Source organism: Phymastichus coffea, unplaced genomic scaffold, assembly GCF_024137745.1.
Source record: "Phymastichus coffea isolate CEN01 unplaced genomic scaffold, Cenicafe_Pcof_1.1 PCOF00059, whole genome shotgun sequence".
Taxonomy (NCBI): domain Eukaryota; kingdom Metazoa; phylum Arthropoda; class Insecta; order Hymenoptera; family Eulophidae; genus Phymastichus; species Phymastichus coffea.
The window spans coordinates 122,501-148,815 of NW_026706870.1; the positions used below are offsets into that span (position 1 = coordinate 122,501).

Genomic DNA, 26,315 nt, shown 5'->3' on the forward strand with positions numbered 1-26,315 from the left:
TCCGAGCTCATACGCATGTCTCACTGCGGGGGATTCTACTACGAGAACCGGTCGGTTGGCCGCTCGCGAGCACCTCGCACGAGCTCGCTCGCTCATTCCTCTGACCCCCCGCAGGTACCTGAAGGGATGCGTGCAGTCGTGCAGCGACGCCGACGCCTGCAATCGCTCCGAGCGCCAGCTCGGCCGCTCGCACCGCCTACTGGTTGTCGCCGCCGCCGCCGCCGCCACCACCGCCGCCACCACCGCCGCCACTGCAACTTGGCTCGCCTGATCCGGGACTAGGACATCCTAGTCGGAGCGCACGGCCAGCGATTATAGGCACGTCGACGATATGAGCTTTGTAACGAGCCGACACAGGCCATTGCTAAAGTCGCACCGCACTGATGCAACCACTCTTTTCCCGCGATGAATTATTGACGCAGACGAACGACCGCCGGCGATCGATCGCGCTTCAAACCTGAACGTAACGTCCCGTTGCGGGCTCGACCGAACGGAAAGTAAACGACGATCGCGCCCCCCGCCCCTAACCAACGAAGCGCCCGCTACCGCGGTAGGTGCAATTTTTCCGAGTCTCCGGTGCGCCGTTGTACGATTCACGTGCTGAAATGTCGCGCCGACGCTTCTCCCTGCGGCAGTTGGTCGCCGTCGACGAATTCGAGCAACAGTGTCAGCCGCAGGACTCGGACGGGCGTGAGGTGCGCTGCCGTTCGCCGCTCTACGCCCCGTTCGCGATAAACGACATTTAATGCCGCACGCACCGCGCAGACCTCGACGGCCTTCGCTCGGCTGCGCGGCCGCGCGTCGGGCTGGCTCAGCGCCCAACTCGGCCGGATGCTCGTCGCCGACGACAAAGCCCACGAGCCCTACACAGTCTGGTCCAGCCTCGTGTCCTTTGTTTTCGGCCTGCTGCTCGTCAAGATTTACGGCGACGCCTTCGACAGCGTGAGTATTTCGGGACCCCGTCGTGGCTACTCCCCCGACCCGCTGAGTTAAGCAACGGCAATCGGCGCGCAGGCGATCGGCAGCTACTACGAGCGTCTGAGAAGCGGCTTCGGTACCTTTTGCGGACTTGTCGCCAGAGTGAACGCTAAGGATATCGAGACAGTGGCGGCACTGTGCGTGCTCCTACTACTTTGGATCGGGGCCCTTAGAATTCTCGCCAATGTCGTTCGACAACTCGTCCAACTTGTCAGACTCCGCTAGTTCGCGGCTCGCGAGTGAATCGTTCGTCTCTTGAATATCATTGAATCGAACTCGAGCTTTCGAGCCTCTCTGGGTCAGTCGATTAGAGCTCTCGAGCAGCAACTGAGGTATTTAGACCGAATTTTAAAAGCTTCTTTCATTGTTCGCCTATTCAAGCTCTACACTCTGTTTGATTTCTCCAAGTCGTTTCCCCCTTTGTACACGGTTCGGATCTTAAATTTGTATACTAAAAAAGTTGCAGCTCAAGCTACTCGAGCTCTTGCAGCTGCCTGTAATTGAAATTAGGTGAGAATCATTAGGCCTCGCTCATAGATTATGTACAAAATTTTATTTTTTCATTTATCCATCGTAATAAACTGTCTTATGTACAAAATTAAAATACAGACTTTATGAAAATGCACACTTTTTGTTGGCTAAACTCGTACTATAAAATATTATTTTGTATAAATAAGTCTTTCAAGTTAATTGATCTAGTACGATTGTATACTCTAAATATGTATAATACATTTCAGGCTGGCCAATTGAATGTCTATTAAAGCCTCTATAGGTAATACTTTGATTGATGAGTATTAATAAAACTATTCGACTCGTTCGCGAAATGAAAGAGAGAAAGAGAGTACTGCAAATCCATCGACTGGTTGCACAACATAGTAAAAATAAAACAAACTCACACGTCAATAATAATATGTCATTTGAAAACGCAGTCTTTTGCCGCAACAGACGGTACGCCAACGAGTATGAGCCATTCGATTCGGCGTAAGATAGCAGAGAAGGCACTACTCGAACCACAATTGCTGGTAGATTGGCAAACGAAAATCCGTCGCGTTCGGTTGAAATGGAACTAATCGTCGACAATGGTAATGGTGAGGTTGTGCTCCGGCCAGGAGAACGTTTTTGGCAATTGAAGCTGGAAAGAAGAGGAGATCGGTGAGTGCACTTGCGCGGAGGCGCGGCGAGCGCGTACTTACCCGCTGGGGACTGCCGAGAACCTGCAATTCCGGGGCCATCTTCGCCGCCAGCTCGTCGGGCACGAGCGCCTGGAGCCAGGGGCCCTGCACGACGTAGGGCCTGTCCTTGGTGACGATGGTGTTGGTCACGGTGGGCGCCACGAAGGTGATGGCCGCGTGCGATAGCACCGACTTGAAGGTGAAATGCCTGCCGTGCATGACTCTGCCCCTGTGCGCAGAGAGAGCCGCGGGTGAGTGGAGAAGGGGGGGGGGGGGCGGCGAGCAGACGAGTACCGACTTGATGGCGAGGGGCAGCAGGCTGCCAGCCTCCAGGTTGAAGGTGAGCTGCAGGCCGCGCAGCACCCTCAGGTCGGCCTCATCGGCGGCGGCGCGCTCGCAGGACGGCGATAGCCGCTCGGACTTGACGCCGGGCTCGGGCTCCTCGTCCGAATCGTCGCGACTCTCACGGTAGCTGGCGCCCGCGGTGCCGAGCCCCCCGGGCCCGGCCTCGGCCGGCAGCCAGCAGCACTTGGCGGACACGCCGCTGAGGTTGGAGCCCTCGCGCTCGATGCCCTCCTGCACGCTGAGCGCCACCGAGGGGTCCTCGTCCATGATGGAGCGCGAGCGGCGCATGTCGGTGAGCAGCCAGGGCCCGCAGGCGCGACTGCGCTTCAGCAACTCCACGAGGCCCAGGCCGTTCCAGTGTTGGGCCGCGCGCAGCTCGTCCGAGGTCACGCCCACGATCTGCACGAACTGCACCTGCGGGCGAGAAGGCTGTGAGCCGCGGGCGGCGCGGGCGGAGCCGGCGAGCGCTTACGTCTCCGTGAGGCGTGAGCAGGCTACTGGGCAGCTGGGCGTCGCTGCTCACGAGGATCTGCGTGAGGCGGCCCGGTCCGCCGGCGGCGCCGCCGTCGAGGGGCGCGTGCCAGGACACGTGGTCGCCGGCCACCAGCAGGTTACCCGAGCTGAACACGTACTTGGCCAGCTGCTGCATGAGGTGGGCCGGCCAGGTGGGTGGGCTGCTCTCCCCGGCGCCGCGCACCAGCCGGAAGGTCAGCTCAAAGCCGAAGCCCGAGGGCTGGCCGGGGCCGCCGAACGGGTGCAGCCGCTCGTCGCCGTGCAGGTCCGACAGGCCCAGGCTGCAAGCGAAGTAGCCGCCTTAGTTTCGTGCGCGCGTCGCGCGGAAAACGGGGCTCACCTGACGTAGTGCCAGTGCGACGGCACTCCGAGCTCCGGGCAGCCGGGGTTCTCGTACATGCTGATATAGTCCAGCGGGTCCGGGCCGCCCAACCTGCCCGTCCAATGCGATGCCAGTCAAATGAAATCGCAGCCAGCGCCGGCGATCACTTACCAATACTTCACGATGGCCGTGACAGTGAGCGGGTTGCTCTGGTCGGGATATAGCTCCTTGCAGGCGTTGTGTATGGCCTCGAGGCCCGGGGCCACTTGGAGCCGAGGCGGCTGCTGCTGCTGCTGGGGCATCCTCGTGGCGACGCTCGACGCTCGGCCGGTTTCGCGTTGCTCGCCGTGGCCGTTCATCTCGTCGCCGTCCAGCTCAAGGACCACTGATCTCGCTGTTGTTCCAGCCCGAGGACATAACCTACACCGAACAGCGATATAAGATACACTTGTGCCGCGACTAACGCTCACGCACGCACACAGCGGCCTCAGCGCTCCTGCGGTACTGCCCGCTGCTCACACTACTGAGTGCTGCTCTGTGCTCAATGCTGCTGAGTACTGACTATAGTAGACTAGACAGTCCATATAACTTTAGGCACACTATATATAGCTGCATACTCACTCGCGCGCATACACTAAAGAGGGTATGGTTGCGGTGATTAACACAGCTAAAAATAAGATTTGCTGGTCATTTAGATAGGATGTGCTTCAAAGCTTTAAACTCGAGAAATTTATGTTTGGAAATAGCATGATTTTGTGATCAAAAGCACGTTCTGTATAGTTTAGACGTTATAAAAAAATTAGAAAATTCCGAATGAATTCTGTTATATGTGAAAACCAATCTTGACTCCCTAAAAATAATGAAGAGCTTACATGAATAACGTAAATTTATATCGGCTTTAACTTCAACAGTGAATTAAATAACAGGAGCAATTATAATTAGTTGGTACACATATATATAGCAACGTCGCGATTGCTATATATATATATATATATATATATATATATATATATATATATATATATATGCATACGTGCTCTCATATAGGCGCGAATTTCAAAATGCGAAACTTAAGTGTATGTAAATAGAGGTGCAATGTTACTAAATATCCCACTATTCCCATGCGAATCAACTACACGTCGCAGATTTGTGACCTAATGTGCTCCGGCCGTTTACTTTGTTTTAGTTACGAAATGATTTTTATGACTAAATAATATTGTAAGTACTATTGCGAAAACCAACATATTTTTGTTTACATTTATTATAATTTTACATTTTGTCCATATCTTTCACATTTCTAGCAGCTTTATAAAAATATCGTAAATCTAAATCTACTAACATGTTATAACTTATGAAGATTCTGCAAGTACAGAAACCTTTAAGCTTAGGTTAGGAAATTGTCAACACACGTATACGTGTGTATGTGCACATTGTACAGCGACAAATCGCGCAACCGCAACTATGTCATTTAAGTCTGCGACAAATTAACAATCCGATCAGTATTAAAAAACAATGAAGTGTAGTTAGCCTTGAAAGGATGGGATCATTCAGTCTCGGAATTGCGGTCTTATTGTTTCTGTTGCTCCCAGAACAGAGGCATTGCCTCATTCTGACGGCTGTCAACAAAAGCGTTGATCCCCAACCAGAGTATAGACCAGAGGGACCTCTTGTTCTCTGTAAATTTTTGTAAGTCTTGTCGACGTCTTACCTATTTATTTCGCGTATAATTCTTTTATGATAATCCTGCTAGTATCGGCAACTTGTTGCAGGCCCAGAGAATTTGTAGACTGTGATGAGCCTATTGATCACAAAGGAAACAAAACTGCCAAAGACGACGTGGGCATGGGTTGTGTCAAAGTATGTTTCTATGCTTAGTAAGTTTATTTTTCTGTTCTATTCTAACATTTAACGTATTTGTACAGTTTGGGGGATCGAGGTACGAGGAAGTTGAAAAAGCCAAAGTCTTCTGCACAGTACTACCAGAAATTGAGTGTCATGGTTACAGAACATTTCTCAGAGGTGGTGTGCCATGCATTAAGTATGCTGGACACTACTTTACTACTACTCTACTCTACAGCATTTTACTAGGATTCTTAGGCATGGATCGCTTTTGCTTAGGACAAACTGGCACAGCAGTTGGCAAACTATTGACACTTGGTGGCATTGGAGTTTGGTGGGTAGTAGACGTTATATTACTAGTTACAAACTCACTGCAGCCAGAAGATGGCAGCAATTGGAATCCTTATGTTTAAAAATGACAATTAGTGAAGTGACTGGAGAAAAAATTAAACTGAAGAAAAGTATCATGTTGATAAGTTTCGAATTTTTGTATTATACACAAATATTGTTATATTTTTGTACATAATAGAGTTTAATAGCCATTTGAATAAACAAAGTTTGAATAACAGGTTGTCAGTCATACAAACTTTAAATAAACAACGTTTAAGAGTTTTATTAAAATTATATAATATAAATTTTTTTTAAACCGATTATTTTTAATTATTCATAATTCGTAGTCATCTGGGTGATAGTGCTCACTTATCAATCTATAAATATACGATGGTGCATTTCCTCCACTGAAAATGAAAAAAAATTAAATTAGTAAATAAGTAAAAATTTGTTAGTTGGTGGGACTTACGTATTTGATATGAACAATGTGACCAATTCTGGAGGTACATAGTCGAAAACTGGATTGAAAAACTGACTTTTTTCCATCAATGCAATATTATTACCACTAATTACACCTTGCAAAGGTGAAACATGTTTATTGAAGGCATGTTGTTCATAAGAACACAGGTATAGTGGAGACAATTTGTACAAAGGTAAGAGAACCATTACTGGCACAGAATAGTGCTTTGCAGCTTGAGCCACGGTATGTGAACCAGTTATTGCTCTAAGACCTCCATTAGCCATAACAGTATGTGTTCCAATTATAACTTTATTCACACGCGACATCATGGCAAAAATTGCTGCATCTGATATTAGTGTAGTTTTGATCTGAGCTTTGGCTAAATTTACAGCCATTTCATGACCCTAAAAATTACAAATATGTATTATAGCTGAAATGTATAATTCTTTGTAAGTTATGTATTACATACATCTAAGAATGGAGCACCTTCAACAACAATAACTTCAAAAGCTCTAGTTTCAGCAGCTTTTTTGAAAAATTTCTCAACTGATCTAGATTTGCCAATTGTCATCACAATCTCATTCGAGTGAATATGTTCTGAAGCTTGCTGTGTTATATTTTCTGCACTATTGTAATATCATTTATAGTTAGTAATATAAAAGTAACCATTCAAACTAAATTCAATTGACTAACCATGTTTCCAGTTCTGTTTCAAATTCATTGATATGTTCTATCAAAGCTGACTTAAGAGCAGGCACTACTTGATTGAAATCAATGTTTTTGTCAGTTTCAGAAGTCAAGATTTTATGCAGAGATTCTTGTATATCTGTTTCCTCTGATTCACTTTTTAATTCTGAATAATATTCTTCTCTGATAATTTGTAGTATTCTTCGAACCATGTGACCAATGGAAGATTCAAAAGGAACAGCCTCCATAATGTGTTTTCCATTTAAGACAATAGTTTCCATTAAAACTCTGTAAAAATAATATTTTTATTGAAAAATTATTTGTGAATAAGCTCCAAAAGTAAACTTACTTTGCTGTATTCCACTCTGAGTTTATTATGACTTCCTTTAAAACTGAAATAGTGGCTACCACTATTTCGTAAGTACCTTTGATGTCTCTGAAAATTTGTAGAAAGTTTTTCAAAATTGATATTATTTATTATTCAATACAGATGATTTTTTATAAGGTATTAAAATGTAATATTCAAGTTTACCCATAAGTTATCCGTCTTGCTAAATCAGAAACTTTTTCATGAATTCTGTCATTTGACGCCATTTTTAATAAACTTAATAAATTTTTTAAAATGTTTTTTCTATCAATATGGGAAACACAAACAATACCAAACAACACGTAGTATGTGTACACCACTGTACGTGTATATATGTTATTAAGCTCAGGTTAGGTTAGATTTGCGAAATTGACAAATTGTCAACACATTAATTCATACATTATATATATGCAAAACTATACATAAGCGTATAGTCTTATATTCGTGAAAACTATATATACTTAATATAGACTATAGCGCTGTTTACCCCCTTACATACACACACACATTCACACACATTCGGTTAACTATTCGTACAGGATGTAGTACGTAAGTACGTCGAACACGTGCTCTATAGAAGTATACTGATTCATGATAAGTACTTCTCTACCAAAATTGACAGATTATCTAAAGTGATCAATTAGTTATTAACCAAAATATGGCACAGATTGGAAATATTGTAAGAGTTAATATATTACTGTTATTTATTTACAGAGTAGTTGTAGAAAACGTAGTCTTTTTTTGTTGAGCTTCATAAGTCAATAATTTAAATAATGTTTTTATTCGTTAAATTTTGATTTTGTTCTTATTTAAAAGTCAGCTGATCAACTCATTGCTGGCTCAAGTGTTTTATCTAGACCAGCAGAAGAATTTGAAAATGATGTAAGTAATTTCAAACTTGTCAAATAAAAATTTGGCAATTATATTAAAATACTAAATAAAATTCTAGCAAACAATTGAAGCCTTGTGGGCAATGAAAGCAATGGAGCATGCTGAAATATATTTCAATGTAAGTTATTGTTACAAGCTGCTCTAATTAGTCAAGAGAATGAAAAGTATTTTTTTTTTCAGATTTTATGTTCAGTCGATCCAAAAATTTTAAGACTAACTCCCCATGATAATACTATTTATAAGACTTTTAGAGAAATTTTTCCAAACTTCAAAATTGATGTAATAAATGAAGATGAATTAAAGTCAGAAGAAGGTAAAAACAAATGGAGACCATTTTGTGAGCAGTTTAAAGATCTTGTGGAAGATTATAGTTTTGGTACTTTAATTCGAATCAATTGCACTGATGAATATTCAGAATCAAACAGTATGTTGACAACTAGGATACAATTCTATGCAATTGAATTGGCTCGTAATAGAGAAGGATTTAATGATCAAATAAGACAGAAATTTAAACCCAAAAAGATTCAGAAAATATCTTGTTGAAATGTATTCTGCACATATTTTACTATCTAAAGATAATTTTCTTAAAAACTAAAAAGACAATTACATTTTCACATTTAGTAATTCTTGATTTAATTACTTTTTACCTTTGTCATTTTTATTAACTTTGGTGTGAAGTTACACTTCATAAGTTTGAATTGCAGCAAAGAAATTTTTACAACTTAATTATCTACTTATGAGTTAAAAGACATTTCTGCAATATGTAAATTATGAGAAAACAAGTTGATCAGATAAAAAATATGAATAATTCTTTATGTAATATCTATCTTTTTACAACATAATATTTATTATTTATATATTTGAAAAATACTTATAAATAACTTTATTTTTTCTTTTTTGATAAAGACATTGCAATCAATGGATTGGAAATTCGGGCTTGATACTTCGATTTTGCTGCACTAGAACTAGAAGCTACATCTCTGTTAAATTTTCGCTTTCGACGCCCAATCCCTGCTAAACTTTTCAATGAAGCAGGTACAATATATTCTGGTACATCTTGTAGATGAGGTTGCAACTTAACAGTATGGAGAGCTTTATCTTGTCTAAGAGATTGTAAATCGCGTGGATTATCTTCAAAGTAACTTTTGAGCTTGTCGCAGTTTAGAACTTGTTGCTTAATTTCTTTGAGTCTGGCTTCTCGAACAGCAATTCTTGTTACAGCTTTCCATGCATCTCGAGCTCTATACCTGTAAAAAGAAGATGAAAACGATGTTTTATTAGGATTATTCATATTATTTTCATATATTTATAGTTATTCAATAAATAATTAAAAAGAGTCAGTCTGGGGGATGAATAATTTGCGTGCAAAATCCTCTTTTGCGTACGAATACTTAGATATTTAAGTCAGTCTGAGCATTTTTCCAGTCGCAGCGTGGACTATCTATTAAGATTAACGATCAATCAGGGTTATTTCTCTAACTTAGCAAGCCAAAAAGGATTTCACATAAGAGGTGAATTTCGCGTACAAGGTGCTCGCCCTTACACCCACTCATAATTCAAATATACCTAAAGCCTTCAACTTCATTTAATTTAAATTGGTAAGTTTTGAATAAATTTTCTTGTGCATATTCCTTCTTCAAACTTTCTTCAACATCTTGTAACAAGAATCTCTCTCTGATTGCTACAAAACTTAAAACTGTCCCTTGGTTTTTACCCCTTGCAGTGCGTCCAGCTCTGTGGATGTAAGCATTAATGTCGAGAGGAAAATCAAAATTGATCACATTAGAAACAAACTGAAAATCTATTCCTCGAGCTACACCAGATTCCTTATCCTTTCTTCGTTTTCCTTTTTTATGTTTGATAACATGAGGCTATAAAAGATTATTCAACAATATTAGTCAAGTTATACATTTTGAATAAAGGAAAATCAAACTTACTTCTTCTAAGGCTTTTTCATCTGAAGCAATGATTATATCGTATGTGCCAGTATTGAATTGTGAAACAGCTCTACATCTCGAACTTGCAGGTAATTCAGAATTCAAAACACAAGTTGGAATACCAAACTGTTCAAGAAATAATTTAAGTTTATAACATCGATCTACAGTATTTACAAAAATTATACATTTCCCCCTAAAAGAAAGACAATTATTAAATAAATAAAAAAATTTGAGTAAATAAAATATAAAAATACTCATACCTAATCAGATGTAATTTAAACAGTGCATACAAAATAGCAGCTTTGTCATTTTCTTCAGCTGCTAATGTATAATGAGACAGTTGTGTTGGGGGAGCAAGCGATGGCTCTTCAAGCTTCAATATAGCTGGATTGTGTAGGACCAATTTTTTTAGAGATAATACATCTTCTGATAAGGTTGCAGAAGCTAATATAGCTTGATAAATTGTTGGAAGATAGGTTAATAAAGTTTTGACTTCTTCTTCATAACCAAATGAAAAAATCTGTAATTTCAAAATAGATGATTGATCAAATTTTCCTAGCTTTCACATATAATTTTCTAATTTTAATATATAACTTACTAAATCTGCTTCATCGATGATTAATGTTTCTAAGGTCTTTTTGACATTTAAATTTTTAGCTTTCAAGTGCTGAAGTGCTCTGCTAGGAGTAGCAATTACAATATCGGGATTCTCAGCTAAAAGTGATTTCTGAGCAAGTAAGTCAACTTGAGGACTAATATCCAAATATTTCACTTCTCTACTGCATTTTATTGTAAGGCTTAGAAAGACGTTATATATTTGCTTACATAGCTCTTTACTTGGGGTTAAAATTAAACTTGTAGTTTGTTGATACTGTTGTGTTTGTTTATTTGAAAGAATTTTTTGAATTAGAGGAATTGCAAAGGCTCCAGTTTTCCCAGAGCCAGTTCGTGCACGTACTAAAACATCTTTTCCATCCAATATTAAAGGTATTGTTTTTTCCTGGATCAATGTTGGCTCAGGCCAACCTAATTTTGCTAAAGCCTAAAATAAAGTCATAACAGGTTTTCAGATACTGTGTATTACAATTAATATACACCGTATACCATATCATATATAATTTATAATATTATTAAAAATCGTTTATATAAACTTAACCTTTAATATTCTATCGTCTAATCCCAGTTCATGGAATTGTTTAATTTTTTCATCCTGTTCATCTGGTACATCTTCTGTTACGGCGCTATCCATATTATCAAAAATATACGAATATCAATCAATTTATAAACTATTAAACACGTGTTGACTATTCGAAGAAGGATTCAGACATTCTAGAAATGACATCAAATTCCGAGTATTCTGACCTGACACGATCAGCAGCACGGATAAGCGACTAGTGCCAGTGTCACTGCGCAGCTATACATAGTGTGTGATCCGAATGGAGGTCCTTTAAATACGCTATACTTGTGCGCCGATTGTGGCGCTTATTATGAAAAAAAAATTAAATAGAATGTAGTATGAATAAATAATGATTGATTAATTTCCATTATACCATGATATTAATTAAAAATGTATTTATTTTTACTTTTACGATGGAATTCAATTTCAATTTTGAATGATAATTATGTACAAATTTCGTAAATAATACTTATCGTACTTATGCAATATGCAACTATTTTGTACACAAAACTTACAAAATATGTGCGTATTTTATACACAAAACACACGATATATGTACATAGATCTTGCTTACGTACATTTCTAAATAAATATGTACATAATATGTACATATTATGCATAAATAAGGTACAGCTTTGCATTAAAACTTTTTACAGGTATACATATGAATTATGTATGAAATTCGTTCCTTAATTTTCAGGGAGGATAACAATCCAAAAGTAATTAAAACATAAATTTCATCAATGCATTTATTTAATTTAAGCTCCCTACGATAATTTTAGTCATAATGCATCCATATTGAAATAATTGATATTAAAATTGAATTCATCGCCATTCTTGCACGCTTATTTTACAGCAATTCTATTGCTCAACGTAAGCGTGATATCGAAAATCCGAAGAGCTTTTCTATCGCCAGTGCAGAGAAAATGTGAAAAATCCGGTATAAAATAATTAGCACCATCGCGGATATCGATACCGAAGAATTTCCAATAGTCAAATTCATCGCTACATTGAACATTTCCAACGAGAAGAAACATTCGCCCTTTACCCAAACTCCGTACGTCAATCAATGTCATAAACGCGTCGAACGTCGCACGTTTTTGAAAAGTAACTTCGTTATCCTCACCGTACTGCACGCACTGAACGATTTTGTCACAATTCGGGTAAATAATTCCACAAATAGAAAGATCGAACGTGACAAATTACGGCTCTGGATTAGCTTCGAACTGCATGATCTAGATTTTTTTGGCACCCGTTAAACGATTCACACGTAATAGTCTGTAAGTCGTACCATCGTAACCGCGAACGAGCAAATCACCAGCATAAAGCCGTTCCACTCTAATAGTCGACCAGTCAAGATTAACATCCAATGGCCATACACGGTCTACGTTACGATAACCCAAGTTATAACAGATTCTACAGCGTTTTCCAGCAGCTCAACATGCAACCTCATCGTTTACGACAATATCGAATTGGTTGGCAGCCGATGGTAGAATTATCGGAATATCTGGCAAATTATCGATTATAGGATTTATACGATGATAATTATCGTTCATCGTCACGATTCGCGTTCGACGATCCGAACCATGTTTCATTTCGTCGTACCAAGCGAAAATTTTTCTGTCGTCAGCTAATCTTTTCACCGTACTGACACCTGTCTTCATTGCATCCCATCTGGCTGTCAAAATGAACGAACATTCCTTATAGTCGTCCGTCCATTGATTATAGATACGCAATCTAATGGATAGTTTGCGCGGTTCTTGGTGCGTGATTTCGCTGTCCAGTATTACTGCGAAGGTATCGTCAGTGGATTTGTCGGGTGCGATTGAAAAATGATTGCTGGACAATACTTCAGTAATTGATAGCAGTACGAACAGGGTGTATTTTCACATATTGAAATAAATCTGCATTTCGAATAAGTCACAACTACTGAGTAGACTGAAGCTATACTGTAGCTTCTAATTGTTTTTTAAATATATCAGGCGGAGGGATTGATAAAACTTTGCATCTCAGATAATAAAATGCCGGACGGAGCATTCATAGCTTGTTACGTCGCAATTTTATTTATAAATATGTTTTAGATTACTTTGAAATTATGCAGAGTAAGTTGAACTGTTTAGTATTTTTTTTTCTGATAACGTAAGTAGAGTAAAATTCGTTCACATATTGTTACCCATGTCGACACTAAGCGGCAGCACCAACGCAAGCTTCGCTACCATGATCGAACGCTATAATAGGCAGTTGCTCACTCGTTATGTGTATTTCAAAGTGTATAATTAATAAAGCTTAGTTCTTATTAACCCCTGAGTGCCTTCATTTCACCTATCTAAGTCTAGTATGAGTTCTTAAATTTTTTAATTGTGGGCTTTGCGTTTTAAAAGAAGAGATCTACGTCGTCTGTTCTGGCTAATCAGTATATTTCTTACGTAACGCAACACCGCTTGAATAATATCAAATTATTTTCTCAATTATTCATAATACGGAATATATATTTTTCTTAATAACTGCAGTTTTAAGAGATTAAGTGCAATGGTACGTTCATTTGATGCCGGTAGACAATATTAACACCGCGGTGTTCGTTAGAACACGTGACTCTCTCTGACTAAAATAAGCATATCGCGCTGGCTGATACATTTTCGGCATTTTTACAAAATTAGATGCAAACGATCGAACAAATTGAATTAAATAAGAGATAGTTAATTGAGAAAAATATCTTTCACTACCGATTATAAGCCAAATTATAAGTGAATGTTTGACACATTTTTAGCCACGTGTAATTAACGTATATTTACGAAATGAATTCACGCCTTTAAATTCCCTAAGACGTTTCGTTCCGACTATTGCATTGGACTCCTCAATATTTATTGTGAGCAACCCGAGAGGATAACTCTGTTCTATTCGTTTGTTCAAATCATTTTATAAAAAAAAAAAATAAAATAATTGTCAACAATGTTTTCATTCTCAAGTGCCTTGTTAAAAATAAACACACTAACACAATTACTGTTTGAATTATTCTGCGTTAAATATGACGATTCTTTTTTTCATGATTACTCCTCAAATTAATATTAACTATCAAGAGTATTGAATGATTGATGAATGATAAGCTTGTTTACATCAATGATGCATTGTTCATGTAAATAACGCAGTGATATATAGATGAAAGAACAATGTTTGGTTATTTTTACATGTCGTTTATTCGCAAGCCAACAACGTTACAAAATGTTTTTTTATCAAACTTCTATATTGTCTACAAAGAAATACACTTTCAAAGACCACATACTAATAAAGCTTACAAAGTCCTTTTGTAAATGAGTTATGAACGTCGCATGAAACTATGTAATTGCGATTTTTTTAGTCAAGTTATCCGAAGTGGATTAACTCTTCTCTTACGACAAAATATATCCCATTAAAGTCCGATTACTGCAAGTGACAAAATTTTCAATATTAAACGCAATCTTAAATCGCAACTCACATTTAGAAAGGATGTTTAACTGATTGTTTTTCATCAGCGTGTTGCAATGAAAATTATTTTGAAAAACTGACCTTCTCACGAGCATTGAAATCCATGAGCTTTTAAGTTATCCTGACAGTCGCAGTAAAACCTATTAGCAGTAGTTAGACAAAACTGCGCGCAGCCTCCATTATCCTTAGCACAAGCATTCTCTTTGTCTCTAAACTGAACGCTCTCACTGATGACTCTGATCCCAGCGATTCGCTTTTGATAATTACCGATTTGTGCTGGGGTTCTCTTGGCATCGCCTCCCCTTTCTTTGTGAACTCGCCAGATACTCGTCAAATTACTGACGTATAGCCATTGCTGATGAACATAAATCGTTTTAGCATCTTTGATACCATCGATACTGATGACTTTTATATCGGTGCCATCAAATTTGGCATGTTTAATAACTGTAGCCCCATCTCTTTCCCCAATCCAATAAACTCTATCTGTGATATAATCAATAGCGATAAAATGATACCTCTTCTCGTAGTATGGGAAAGTTTCGAAAATTTTATGCACGCTGGTACCGTCCATATTGGCATGATGAATGAAGCGTGCTCTGTTATCTACACCCGCGAAGAACATGGCATTTTTAGCTGGATGAAGAACTATAGCGTAGGGATAGACGTCAATGTCGTATGTGCTGTTATATTCATAAGAGTACAACGTTTTCAGATGATTCTCACCCAAATTCACATTGAATATCATCAATGACCGATACTTCCACATTGTCGACCAGGCTTTGCCACGTTGAACAAAGTATATGTTACCAGTATACCAGTCGTAAGCAATGTCACCTATTAGTTTTTCAGAAGTACCGACGGTCAGAATCGTCGCTTGGCCATGGTAAGCCTTCAATTTCATCTTGTATATGCCATAATCATCGCTCCAATAGAAATGGTCGTTCATTACATCGTAATCGAAGTCTATCTCGCCTTTTTCCGTGATCGTAACGTTCTTATAAGGTGTCGGCCAGATCAGATCCTTCGTAGATCTATGAATGGGTCTGACTCTGACGAAACCATTTTGTGGATACAATAAAAAATCGCTTAATTCATAGCAACTTCTCTTATCGAGACTGATCTGCCATCCCATTTGACAAGCGCAATTTCTCTTGTTTCTCGAGTTCAGAAGACACAAGTGTTGACAACCTCCGTTGTCAATTTCGCATGGGTTCTTAGTAGACATCCCCTGATTAGATAAATGCCCTTTCATGTACTTCGGAACACCGAGATTCGCCATTGTATAGATCATGTATTCTTCACACGTATCATTCGAGCTGATTTTGCACGATAGTAGATTCACTGAAAGACCATAATCAGGCCAGAACCAATACAACTTATCATCAAGAATTGCAAGATCGTTAATAATAACGACGTCGCTGAAGAATGATTGTCGATTTCTTTCTTCGTAGTCGGATGACTCGATGTTCACATAGTCATTGATCCAATATAATCGTTTACGTTTTGGATCCAGCGTCAAAGATGTGGCCTGAATGTTGCTGACAAGTGTACTCACTTCCGTACCATCCATTCTTGCTCGAAGAATCTGTAGATTCGAAAATTTTGCGTGGTTTAAACATGAAAGAATATCGTTATCGCTTATTAAAATTAATTAGTATCTAAAATCTACAAGCACTTGAACTACTTTATGTCGAGTGTCAAACGATTGCGTCATAAAGAATGATTCGGCAAAAGCAGAATTACTCACCGAACTTGACGATTGTAATATGAACATGTAAGCATCCTCTGGATCTATTACAATTTCATGAGGTCTATTTAACTCTGACATCAACAAAGTGTAATTTCCAGTACGAATATTAACTACGGCGAGAATTCCTGCTATTTCATCGATGACGTACAAATTGTACGCAATGTGATCTACAGCTATAGCTCTTGGATTAAATCTCTCATCGTCGATCAAATTACTGAAACTATTGTTGATCAGAGTCTTCAGTCGCGCTGATGTATCGTCGATCATTTCTATCCAGTAGAGTCGCTGATCGTCAAACACATCGAAGGAAACTACTGGCTTGACTGACTTGTAGATCAAAGACGAGTTTTTAGTTTTTGGATCGAACTTCAAGATTTTCGTGTCATTTATGAGGAAAAATAGTTTGCTATGGATGTTAGTTAGAGTCCCGTTGCTGCCTGTTTCATTGTCTAAACGAAATTCGAATACGATGAAGAGGACAATGGAAAGAACAATATAATCAAACAGAAAAGCTTAAAAAAATGATGTTATTACTAAAATAATAAATAATGGTATATAAATACTTTAATACTTACTGTTACTATTCGAAAAAAGTACGACGATCAAAGCAATTGAAACCATCACAACGGTAATGCCAACGGCAATAAAAGTATATTTCTGGTAATATGGGTGAAATCTCTGCGGAATGTAATTCTTCATATTAAATTCATCCTGCTCCATTTCTTCCACTTTTGGCTCAGTATTAGCATCTTGAAAAAAAACACTATTAGTGTCCACGACCAGAACAAAGAAATACTTTGTACATACCATTGGCACCTAAAACGTTGACCAAAACGTTGTCCAAGTGGCTCATCTCGTTGCAGACAATGGATGATTAACTGCAGTATAAATAGCAGCAACTCTCCCGGAAGCCAAATTACTGATAAACAGCTTCCTAATTTGTAAAAGATAATATTTTTATCAACCATTATATTCAGCTCTATATTATATATATATATATATATATATATATATATATATATATATATATATATATATATATATATATATATATATATATATTTATAACAAAAACGAATTATAACATTATAAATATATCAATTTTAACGATTATCGTCGTAATTGGGTTAAACAATTATAGAAGCAACCATTGCTTAAAGCCATGCGTAATGCGCTAAATCTACCACCTGTTTTACCGGCCGTATTATATCCTACAAACTGCGGGGAATATAATGCGTTCGGAAGGGTGTCAGGTAGTAAGGACAAGTAGTTAGTTGATCAACCGGCTGATGAGGGTCGGTTTCGATTTCACCAGTTACGACTCATCTAATATTATTACTCCGAATAAAACTCGGCTCCTTAATGACTCCGGGGAATATTATGACCGACGGTGTCCTACAGGCCTCTGCACTCCTGCAACGATTTCTGCTATCCTGATCGCAAGAGTTATTCCTCCGCTTATTGTCGGAGAGAAGTTGCCATCGTAAATTATTCTCAACAATTTTTTAATGTTCTTAAAACTTATCTATATCCACCTGATAAATATATCAATGTTAACGATTATACTTATCTAAATATAATCTTAATACTAAATTTTTATGCAGCTGGTGGGGCCAAAGTTAGCAAATTAGATTTTTATTCACTTGTATCAAACGGAAATACTTAGACCTTCAGAACTTTGCTTCTTTCAAAAATATGTATATATGTATACATATATACATACAGATATATGTATGTATGTAGTTATTATTCATTATTATTCATTATTATCCAGTTTCTAATTGATATTTATTATGTAAATACGGATATGTTTTAAAAATATTAAAGAATTTTTGAGAATAATTTACGATGGCAACTTCTCTCCGACAATAAGCCGAGGAATAACTCTTGCGATCAGGATAGCAGAAATCGTTGCAGGAGTGCAGAGACCTGTAGGACACCGTCGATCATAATTTTCCCCGAATTCATTAAGGAGCCGAGATCTATTATGGGTAATAAGATTAGATAGTAATAATAATAATAATAATAATAATAATAATAATAATAATAATAATAATATTAATAAGCCGTAAGAAGTGAAATCGAAACCGACCGTCATCAGCTGGTTGATCAACTAACTACATACTTGTTACTACCTGACACCTTTACAAACGCATTGTACTCGTCACTGTTTTTATGCTATAATATGGTCGGTACATTCAAATAACATCTGAGTATCTGAGAATAACATTTCGCTTCGCGCAAATACGCACTTGTCCCCATAGCACGTGTTTGCTAATTATCACGTACTATGAACTTACCTATACTGTGTTGGCCTAAGTATGTAATGTAGTAAATAAGTACACAAATGTCAATTATATGAATAAGACATAACAATATTATTATAACAATACGATGAGAAAAAACAAGTAAGCTGTATTTTACCAATTAATTTACATTATATGTGATTATAATATACGAATTTTGATTTATTGACAATGAATTTTTTACGTGCATATTGTGAGTATATATTTTTTAGGTAATCGCAGCGAGTAAACATTAGTGGAATCGTATTCTACAGGTCGAAGAACCTTGGAAAAGAATATAATGTCGTGTTTATTGTACTTTGTCAAAATTTTGAACAATTAAATTAAATAATATTACTCAAATATGAAGTTGGTAAAAAATACGACTTACTATATTTAATATTTACTACTACTTATTTACTAATACTTTTGTGTTAGTGCTATTATGCCATTCAAAACCTTATCTGAAAACTTTTGTTTATAAATTTGGTTTACCTCGATTTTTAATTGACTTTTTAAAAAACTATGATTTAATGATTTTTTTTGAAACTTAGTTTTTACTTATGGTAATGACATCTTGGCACGTAGCCTATAAGGTATATCAATAAAAAAACTTGTTTTCAAAAAGTGAAAACAAGTAAATTAATTAAGATTAAGTAATCCGTAAGCAGACAAATAATAAATACATTTGCTTGTATCTAAAAAATATAAAATACTTTTTTGTCAATACCATTAACGTGAAAAAATAAAGTGAATTTTTTTCTTTGTAGTTTTAATTTGATGCAATCATAGATTTATTGTCTTTGATTAATAGTAGATTCAATACTTTGATCGACATTCATTGCGTAGGCGCTTCAACGTCAAATATAGATCTCTATTGTTAAATAATTTTAAAAAATATCAAAATCGATTACAAACTAAGATTTTCGTAAAGATTTTAAGAAAAGATCAAAATACGCCACTGTGGGTAGCAACCATACATGAACTTAAGTGTCACCTTTTAAATGGTTGGATACTTGATATTCACGCCGGATTTCTGTAGAAGAAACTCTTAGTAATCCATTGACATAAGAATAAAAAAAATCATTTTTACGTAATTTGCATTTGTTTGAAATGAAAGTTGATAACTTTTGAAAACAAATTACTATTTTTTGTTATAATTATTATAAAGCCTAAGATAATACAAGTATTTCAAAAAAAGCTGAACTTTGATATTTATAGTAGTTTTTTAGTAAGAGCCTTTCGAGAAATTTTCATCATGTTTCCTTAATATTCAATTACTTTTGATATAATTGATATTTGGAGTTGAAAGTTTGGGGAAAAAATCTTAAAAATTGGAAATGTATACAATTGTACAAAATCTGTACAAAATCCATGACCTGGTGTCTCTGGACCCAACGAAATCGCTAAGAATCACCTATATAAAGATATGAATCGTCATAAAAATGTCAACATATCTTTCATCATATGTATTTTAGAATAAGCCATGTTGACATAACAAAATATTACAAAAAAGTTACAGTTTTTTTTTTTATTGAGATTTTATAAATTTTTTAGTCCATTCTAAAATAGATTCCCAGTAGATGATTCAATTAGAATATCGAAAGATAGGTCTTCAAGTTGAGTCTGCACCTGAAAATAATTACAGTATACGTTGAAACATTCGCTTTGAAATATACAAAGCAAAATATAAAATATTGAGTCGCCATATGGTATGTGCCAAATGACGCAGACATAGAATGTTATTATTAACAGCAAAACTGAGTTATATATTAGTCCATAATGAAGATCTTGTAAATTCCCATTTTTATTATTTGAATACTGTTGCTAATAATAAATTAATTACTTTACTTCGGGTTTTTTTGCGAAAAATAATTACGCGTAAGATGATACTGCGGTTTCGATCAAAACTATTTAAGTGAAAGTTTTTATTTAATGTAAAATATAATGTTCGCAATTGAATTGAAAAATTGTTATAATAAGGTCAAGACAGAAATTTCATTGTAATGTTTGATGCGAGAATAGCCAATCTTATGGCGACAAATGAGTGTCTGACACTAAACGTGTCAAACGTGAAACAAGTTATGTAAAAGGGATAAATATTATGTGAAAATAAAAAAGAAAGTTGCAAGTTTAACAGACACGTACACAATACTAGCCAATATTTTCTTACAACAATATGACATGGAACTTTGTTGACAAACGTTTACCATTTCTACAGTAAATCGAAGTCTACATGAGATCACATTCTATTATTCGCAATCTTGTTAATTATCACGTTAGCGAAGAGCACAAGAGTAGCATATATTCTCGTCGTTACCTGTATTCACACTAGAGCTTAACTAGCTTTCGCAACGACTTGGTCAATTCTTAGCGAATTGATAAGACGCTCTTATATTTGTAAGGTATAAAAAAATTGTAACTCGCATTTTTCAAGTATAAATGCAGATTATATTTACTCCATATAGTTGATTCGCAGATAAATTAGCGCCTTTCTTTGGAAATTCACAAGAACGAATTTGATTGTCAGATGCGAAAGAGACAACAATAAAAAATAAACGGTATTGATTGAAATCAAGTGCAAGTAAACTAAAATAAAATTTCGAATCTGTATATCAGAACAATGAGAAGAATATGCCAAGTTATACGGTGCATTTCAAAATTTTATACAGTTAAACTGTTTTAATCATCTATTAAATTGTCTATTAAATCGAAAAGAAGAAAACAAATGTTATAATTCGTTCTCGTTATAAATAATATATATATATATAATACAGAGATGAATATAATTGTTGATAAAAATATTATCTTTTACAAATTAGGAAGCTGTTTATCAGTAGTTTGGCTTCCGGGAGAGTTGCTGCTATTTATGCTGCTGTTAATAATTCATTGTCTGCAACGAGATGAGCCACTTGGACAACGTTTTGGTCAACGTTTTAGGTGCCAATGGTATGTACAAAGTTTTTCTTTGTTCTGGCCGCGGACACTAATAGTGTTTTTTTCAAGATGCTAATACTGAGCCAAAAATGGAAGAAATGGAGCAGGATGAATTTCATATGAAGAATTACATTCCGCAGAGATTTCACCCATATTACCAGAAATATATTTTTATCGCCGTTGGCATTACCGTTGTGATGGTTTCAACTGCTTTGATCGTTGTACTTTTTTCGAATAGTAACAGTAAGTATTAAAGTATTTATATAACATTATTTATTATTTTAGTAATTACATCATTTTTTTTAAGCTTTTCTGTTTGATTATGTTGTTCTTTCCATTGTCCTCTTCATCGTATACGAATTTTGTTTAGACAATGAAACAGGGAGCAACGGTACTCTAACTAACATCCATAGCAAACTATTTTTCCTCATAAATAACACGAAAATCTTGAAGTTCGATCCAAAAACAAAAAACTCGTCTTTGATCTACGAGTCAGTCAAGCCAGTAGTTTCCTTCGATATGTTTGCCGATCAGCGACTCTACTGGATAGAAATGATCGACAATACATCAGCGCAACTGAAGACTCTGATCAACAATACTTTCAGTAATTTGATCGACGATGAGAGATTTAATCCAAGAGCTATAGCTGCGGATCACATTGCGTACAATTTGTCAATTTTGTCAATTTCGATGAAATAGCAGGAAATCTCGTCGTAGTTAATATTCGTACTGGAAATTACACTTTGTTGATGTCAGAGTTAAATAGACCTCATGAAATTGTAATAGATTCAGAGGATGCTTACATGTTCATACTACAATCGTCAAGTTCGGTGAGTAATTCTGCTTTTGCCGAATCATTTTTTATGACGCAGTCGTTTGACACTCGACACAAAGTAGTTCAAGTGCGTGGAAATTTTAGATACTAATTTATTTTAATAAGCGATATACGATATTCTTTCATGTTTAAACCACGTAAAATTTTCGAATCTGCAGATTCTTCGAGCAAGAATGGATGGTACGGAAGTGAGTACACTTGTCAGCAACATTCAGGCCACATCTTTGACACTGGATCCAAAACGTAAACGATTGTATTGGATCAATGACTATGTGAAAATCGAGTCCTCGGACTACGAAGGAAGAAATCGACAATCATTCTTCAGCGACGTCGTTACTATTACCGATCTTGCAATTCTCGACGGTAAATTGTATTGGTTCTGGCCTGGTTATAATCATCCAGCGAATCTACTATCGTGCAAAATAGGCTCGAATGATTCGTGTGAAGAATGCACGATCTATTCAATGACGATTCTCGGTGATCCGATGTACATGAAAGGGCATTTATTCAATCAGGGGATGTCTGCCAAGAACCCATGCGAAATTGACAACGGAGGTTGTCAACACTTGTGTCTTCTGAACTCGAGAAACAAGAGAAATTGCGCTTGTCAGATGGGATGGCAGATCAATCCCGATAAGAGAAGTTGCCGTGAACTACACGATTTTGTGTTGTATACACAAGACGGTTTCGTCAGAGTCAATTCCATTGATGGATCTACAAAGGATCTGATTTGGCCGACACCTTATAAGAACGTTACGATCACGGAAAAAGGTGAGATAGACTTCGATTACGATTTAATGAACGACCATTTCTATTGGAGCGATGATTATGGCATCTACAAGATGAAATTGAAGGCTTACCGTGGCCAAGCGACGATTCTGACCGTCAACACTTCTGAAATACTATTACAAAACATTGCTTATGACTGGTATACTGGTAACATGTACTTTGTTCAACGTAGCAAAACCTTGTCGCGCGACACGTCGAGCTTTCGGTCATTGATGATATTCAATGTGAATTTGGGTGAGAATCATCAGAAAACGTTGTTGACTTATCAACCTGATAGCTATCACAACCATAACGCCTTCGTCTCCGCTATAGTTCTTCATCCAGCTAAACATTCCATGTTCTTCGCGAGTGTACATAACAAAAAACGCTTTATTCGTCATGTCGATATGGCCGGTACCAGAGTGCATGAAATTTTCGAAAATTTCCCATACTACGGGGTGAGGTATCATATTATCGCTATTGATTATATCACAGATAGAGTTTATTGGATTTGGAAAGGCGATTGGGCTACAGTTATTAAACATGCCAAATTTGATGGCACCGATATAAAAGTCATCAGTTTCGATGGTATCAATGATGCTAAAACGATTTATGTTCATCAGCAATGGCTGTACGTCAGTAATTTGACGAGTATCTGGCGAGTTCACAAAGAAAGGGAAGGCGATGTCAAAAGAATCGCACCACAAATCGATGATGATAAAAAGCGAATCGCTGGCGTCAGAGTCATCAGTGAGAGCGTTCAGTTTAGAGACAAAGAGAATGCTTGTGCTAAGGATAATGGAGGCTGCGCGCAGTTTTGTCTAACTACTGCTAATAGGGTTTACTGCGACTGTCAGGATAACTTAAAAGCTCATGGATTTCAATGCTCGTGAGATTTTTCAGAATAATTTTCATTGCAACACGCTGATGAAAAACAATCAGTTAAACATCCTTTCTAAATGTGAGTTGCGATTTAACATTGCGTTTAATATTGAAAATTTTGTCACTTGCAGTAATCGGACTTTAATGGGATATATTTTGTCGTAAGAGAAGAGTTAATCCACTTCGGATAACTTGACTAATAAAATCGCAATTACATAGTTTCATGCGACATTCATAACTTATTTACCAAAGGACTTTGTAAGCTTTATTAATATGTGTTCTTTGAAAGTGTATTTCTTTGTAGACAATATAGATGTTTAATAAAAAAACATTTTGTAACGTTGTTGGCTTGCGAATAGACGACATGTAAAAATAACCAAACGTTATTCTTTCATCTATATATATATATATGAGCCGCTTATTTTGAAAGTGGCCTAACTCCATTCATCTTCAAATCGAGATATTGAAAGTTTAGGCCATTTTCAAACTACACGGCTCAGTTATTCAATTAATTCGGAAAACTTATGTGTAAAAAATGTATTATTTTCTCTGAATATAAGCAATCTGAAGTGCGTCCCTGATAAATAACATGAAGTTGTACATGTAACCATTGTAAGCGGCAGAAAATTGAAAAACGGAGTTAGGTCACTTTCAAAATAAACGGCTCATATCTATCACTGCGTTATTTACATGAAAAATGCATCAATGATGTAACCAAGCTTATCATTCATCAATCATTCAATACTCTTAATAGTTAATATTAATTTGAGGAGTAATCATGAAAAAAAGAATCGTCATATTTAACGCAGAATAATTCAAACAGTAATTGTGTTAGTGTGTTTATTTTTAACAAGGCACTTGAGAATGAAAACATTGTTGACAATTATTTTATTTTTTTTTTTTTATAAAATGATTTGAACAAACGAATAGAACAGAGTTATCCTCTCGGGTTGCTCACAATAAATATTGAGGAGTCCAATGCAATAGTCGGAACGAAACGTCTTAGGGAATTTAAAGGCGTGAATTCATTTCGTAAATATACGTTAATTACACGTGGCTAAAAATGTGTCAAACATTCACTTATAATTTGGCTTATAATCGGTAGTGAAAGATATTTTTCTCAATTAACTATCTCTTATTTAATTCAATTTGTTCGATCGTTTGCATCTAATTTTGTAAAAATGCCGAAAATGTATCAGCCAGCGCGATATGCTTATTTTAGTCAGAGAGAGTCACGTGTTCTAACGAACACCGCGGTGTTAATATTGTCTACCGGCATCAAATGAACGTACCATTGCACTTAATCTCTTAAAACTGCAGGTATTATGAAGTGTATATTCCATATTATGAAGAATTGAGAAAAGAATTTGATATTGTTCACGCGGTGTTACGTTACGTAAGCAATATACTGATTAGCCAGAACAGACGACGTAGATCTCTTCTTTTAAAACGCAAAGCCCACAATTAAAAAATTTTACAACTCATACTAGGCTTAGATAGGTGAAATGAAGGCACTCAGGGGTTAATAAGAACTAAGCTTTATTAATTATACACTTTGAAATACACATAACGAGTGAGCAACTGCCTATTATAGCGTTCGATCATGGTAGCGAAGCTTGCGTTGGTGCTGCCGCTTAGTGTCGACATGGGTAACAATATGTGAACGAATTTTACTCTACTTACGTTATCAGAAAAAAAACTACCTAACAGTTCAACTTACTTTGCATAATTTCAAAGTAATCTAAAACATATTTATAAATAAAATTACGACGTAACAAGCTATGAATGCTCCGTCCGGCATTTTATTATCTGAGATGCAAAGTTTTATCAATCCCTCCGCCTGACATATTTAAAAAACAATTAGAAGCTACAGTATAGCTTCAGTCTACTCAGTAGTTGTGACTTATTCGAAATGCAGATTTATTTCAATATGTGAAAATACACCCTGTTCGTACTGCTATCAATTACTGAAGTATTGTCCAGCAATCATTTTTCAATCGCACCCGACAAATCCACTGACGATACCTTCGCAGTAATACTGGACAGCGAAATCACGCACCAAGAACCGCGCAAACTATCCATTAGATTGCGTATCTATAATCAATGGACGGACGACTATAAGGAATGTTCGTTTATTTTGACAGCCATATGGGATGCAATGAAGACAGGTGTCAGTACGGTGAAAAGATTAGCTGACGACAGAAAAATTTTCGCTTGGTACGACGAAATGAAAGATGGTTCGTATCGTCGAACGCGAATCGTGACGATGAACGATAATTATCATCGTATTCGATATTGTCGTAAACGATGAGGTTGCATGTTGAGCTGCTGCTAAACGCTGTAGAATCGGTTATAACTTGGGTTATCGTAACGTAGTC

General features: G+C 37.0%; 7 protein-coding genes across 8 annotated transcripts in view; 4 read left to right on the plus strand and 3 right to left on the minus strand.

The window, feature by feature from the left end:
• LOC131666612 (uncharacterized) overlaps nucleotides 1-1,405 on the plus strand; it is a 2,227-nt gene extending 822 nt beyond the window's left edge. Inside the window, exons 3-4 of the mRNA XM_058939444.1 lie at nucleotides 1-50; nucleotides 115-1,405. The exon at nucleotides 1-50 is cut by the window's left edge and continues 65 nt beyond it. Of these exons, the coding sequence (XP_058795427.1) occupies nucleotides 1-50; nucleotides 115-271 (207 nt within the window). The 3' untranslated portion in view covers nucleotides 272-1,405. The remainder of the gene's footprint in view (nucleotides 51-114) is intronic.
• A 157-nt stretch (nucleotides 1,406-1,562) lies between these two features.
• On the minus strand, nucleotides 1,563-5,057 carry LOC131666610 (suppressor of fused homolog). 2 transcript variants are annotated; one of them, XM_058939442.1, is made up of 7 exons: nucleotides 5,039-5,057; nucleotides 3,502-3,750; nucleotides 3,349-3,441; nucleotides 2,968-3,289; nucleotides 2,449-2,909; nucleotides 2,172-2,379; nucleotides 1,563-2,110 (listed from the first exon to the last, which is right to left on the minus strand). In XM_058939442.1, exons 2-7 carry the CDS (start codon nucleotides 3,687-3,689, stop codon nucleotides 2,045-2,047), a joined length of 1,338 nt encoding a protein of 445 aa, XP_058795425.1. In that variant the 5' UTR covers nucleotides 3,690-3,750; nucleotides 5,039-5,057; the 3' UTR covers nucleotides 1,563-2,044. The 2 variants fall into 2 exon arrangements, with proteins under 2 accessions (XP_058795425.1, XP_058795424.1); XM_058939441.1 differs by lacking the exon at nucleotides 5,039-5,057 and adding an exon at nucleotides 3,809-3,875.
• Nucleotides 4,480-5,589, plus strand: LOC131666613 (TM2 domain-containing protein CG11103). The gene is made up of 4 exons (XM_058939446.1): nucleotides 4,480-4,548; nucleotides 4,632-5,016; nucleotides 5,100-5,187; nucleotides 5,253-5,589. Exons 2-4 carry the CDS (start codon nucleotides 4,868-4,870, stop codon nucleotides 5,580-5,582), a joined length of 567 nt encoding a protein of 188 aa, XP_058795429.1. The 5' UTR covers nucleotides 4,480-4,548; nucleotides 4,632-4,867; the 3' UTR covers nucleotides 5,583-5,589.
• Nucleotides 5,590-5,766: 177 nt separating this feature from the next.
• On the minus strand, nucleotides 5,767-7,379 carry LOC131666611 (translation initiation factor eIF-2B subunit beta). Its single transcript, XM_058939443.1, has 6 exons — nucleotides 7,179-7,379; nucleotides 6,996-7,082; nucleotides 6,653-6,934; nucleotides 6,429-6,585; nucleotides 5,969-6,363; nucleotides 5,767-5,906 (listed from the first exon to the last, which is right to left on the minus strand). The coding sequence occupies exons 1-6, from the start codon at nucleotides 7,238-7,240 to the stop codon at nucleotides 5,834-5,836; spliced, it is 1,056 nt and encodes a 351-aa protein (XP_058795426.1). The 5' UTR covers nucleotides 7,241-7,379; the 3' UTR covers nucleotides 5,767-5,833.
• Nucleotides 7,380-7,529: 150 nt separating this feature from the next.
• LOC131666614 (protein PBDC1) lies at nucleotides 7,530-8,746 on the plus strand. Its single transcript, XM_058939447.1, has 4 exons — nucleotides 7,530-7,692; nucleotides 7,830-7,895; nucleotides 7,963-8,022; nucleotides 8,085-8,746. The coding sequence occupies exons 1-4, from the start codon at nucleotides 7,672-7,674 to the stop codon at nucleotides 8,445-8,447; spliced, it is 510 nt and encodes a 169-aa protein (XP_058795430.1). The 5' UTR covers nucleotides 7,530-7,671; the 3' UTR covers nucleotides 8,448-8,746.
• A 41-nt stretch (nucleotides 8,747-8,787) lies between these two features.
• On the minus strand, nucleotides 8,788-11,225 carry LOC131666609 (probable ATP-dependent RNA helicase DDX56). The gene is made up of 6 exons (XM_058939440.1): nucleotides 10,998-11,225; nucleotides 10,440-10,883; nucleotides 10,102-10,361; nucleotides 9,842-10,034; nucleotides 9,471-9,775; nucleotides 8,788-9,151 (listed from the first exon to the last, which is right to left on the minus strand). Exons 1-6 carry the CDS (start codon nucleotides 11,088-11,090, stop codon nucleotides 8,788-8,790), a joined length of 1,659 nt encoding a protein of 552 aa, XP_058795423.1. The 5' UTR covers nucleotides 11,091-11,225.
• Nucleotides 11,226-21,418: 10,193 nt separating this feature from the next.
• On the plus strand, nucleotides 21,419-23,948 carry LOC131666622 (low-density lipoprotein receptor-related protein 1B-like). The gene is made up of 5 exons (XM_058939458.1): nucleotides 21,419-21,464; nucleotides 21,522-21,695; nucleotides 21,760-22,056; nucleotides 22,155-22,354; nucleotides 22,446-23,948. The coding sequence occupies exons 1-5, from the start codon at nucleotides 21,419-21,421 to the stop codon at nucleotides 23,946-23,948; spliced, it is 2,220 nt and encodes a 739-aa protein (XP_058795441.1).
• The last annotated feature ends 2,367 nt before the right edge of the window (nucleotides 23,949-26,315 follow it).

Excerpts from the sequence above, each read along its gene's own strand:
- LOC131666609 (XM_058939440.1), bottom strand. The coding sequence starts at position 11,090 with ATGGATAGCGCCGTAACAGAAGATGTACCAGATGAACAGGATGAAAAA. Across the intron at positions 9,776-9,841 it reads ATGAAAAAGCCTTAGAAGAA|CCTCATGTTATCAAACATAA; the intron begins GTAAGTTTGATT and ends AATCTTTTATAG. Across the intron at positions 9,152-9,470 it reads AATGAAGTTGAAGGCTTTAG|GTATAGAGCTCGAGATGCAT; the intron begins GTATATTTGAAT and ends TTCTTTTTACAG.
- LOC131666611 (XM_058939443.1), bottom strand. The coding sequence starts at position 7,240 with ATGGCGTCAAATGACAGAATTCATGAAAAAGTTTCTGATTTAGCAAGA. Across the intron at positions 6,364-6,428 it reads AAGGTGCTCCATTCTTAGAT|GGTCATGAAATGGCTGTAAA; the intron begins GTATGTAATACA and ends TGTAATTTTTAG. Across the intron at positions 5,907-5,968 it reads ACATTGTTCATATCAAATAC|TGGAGGAAATGCACCATCGT; the intron begins GTAAGTCCCACC and ends TTTCATTTTCAG.
- LOC131666613 (XM_058939446.1), top strand. The coding sequence starts at position 4,868 with ATGGGATCATTCAGTCTCGGAATTGCGGTCTTATTGTTTCTGTTGCTC. Across the intron at positions 5,017-5,099 it reads CTTGTTCTCTGTAAATTTTT|GCCCAGAGAATTTGTAGACT; the intron begins GTAAGTCTTGTC and ends AACTTGTTGCAG. Across the intron at positions 5,188-5,252 it reads TGGGCATGGGTTGTGTCAAA|TTTGGGGGATCGAGGTACGA; the intron begins GTATGTTTCTAT and ends GTATTTGTACAG.
- LOC131666610 (XM_058939442.1), bottom strand. The coding sequence starts at position 3,689 with ATGAACGGCCACGGCGAGCAACGCGAAACCGGCCGAGCGTCGAGCGTC. Across the intron at positions 2,380-2,448 it reads CTGCTGCCCCTCGCCATCAA|GGGCAGAGTCATGCACGGCA; the intron begins GTCGGTACTCGT and ends CTCTGCGCACAG. Across the intron at positions 2,111-2,171 it reads TTCTCGGCAGTCCCCAGCGG|CTTCAATTGCCAAAAACGTT; the intron begins GTAAGTACGCGC and ends TCTTCTTTCCAG.
- LOC131666622 (XM_058939458.1), top strand. The coding sequence starts at position 21,419 with ATGAGCCACTTGGACAACGTTTTGGTCAACGTTTTAGGTGCCAATG. Across the intron at positions 21,465-21,521 it reads CAACGTTTTAGGTGCCAATG|ATGCTAATACTGAGCCAAAA; the intron begins GTATGTACAAAG and ends GTTTTTTTCAAG. Across the intron at positions 22,057-22,154 it reads TCTGATCAACAATACTTTCA|GAAATCTCGTCGTAGTTAAT; the intron begins GTAATTTGATCG and ends ATGAAATAGCAG.
- LOC131666614 (XM_058939447.1), top strand. The coding sequence starts at position 7,672 with ATGGCACAGATTGGAAATATT. Across the intron at positions 7,693-7,829 it reads TGGCACAGATTGGAAATATT|TCAGCTGATCAACTCATTGC; the intron begins GTAAGAGTTAAT and ends CTTATTTAAAAG. Across the intron at positions 8,023-8,084 it reads ATGCTGAAATATATTTCAAT|ATTTTATGTTCAGTCGATCC; the intron begins GTAAGTTATTGT and ends TTTTTTTTTCAG.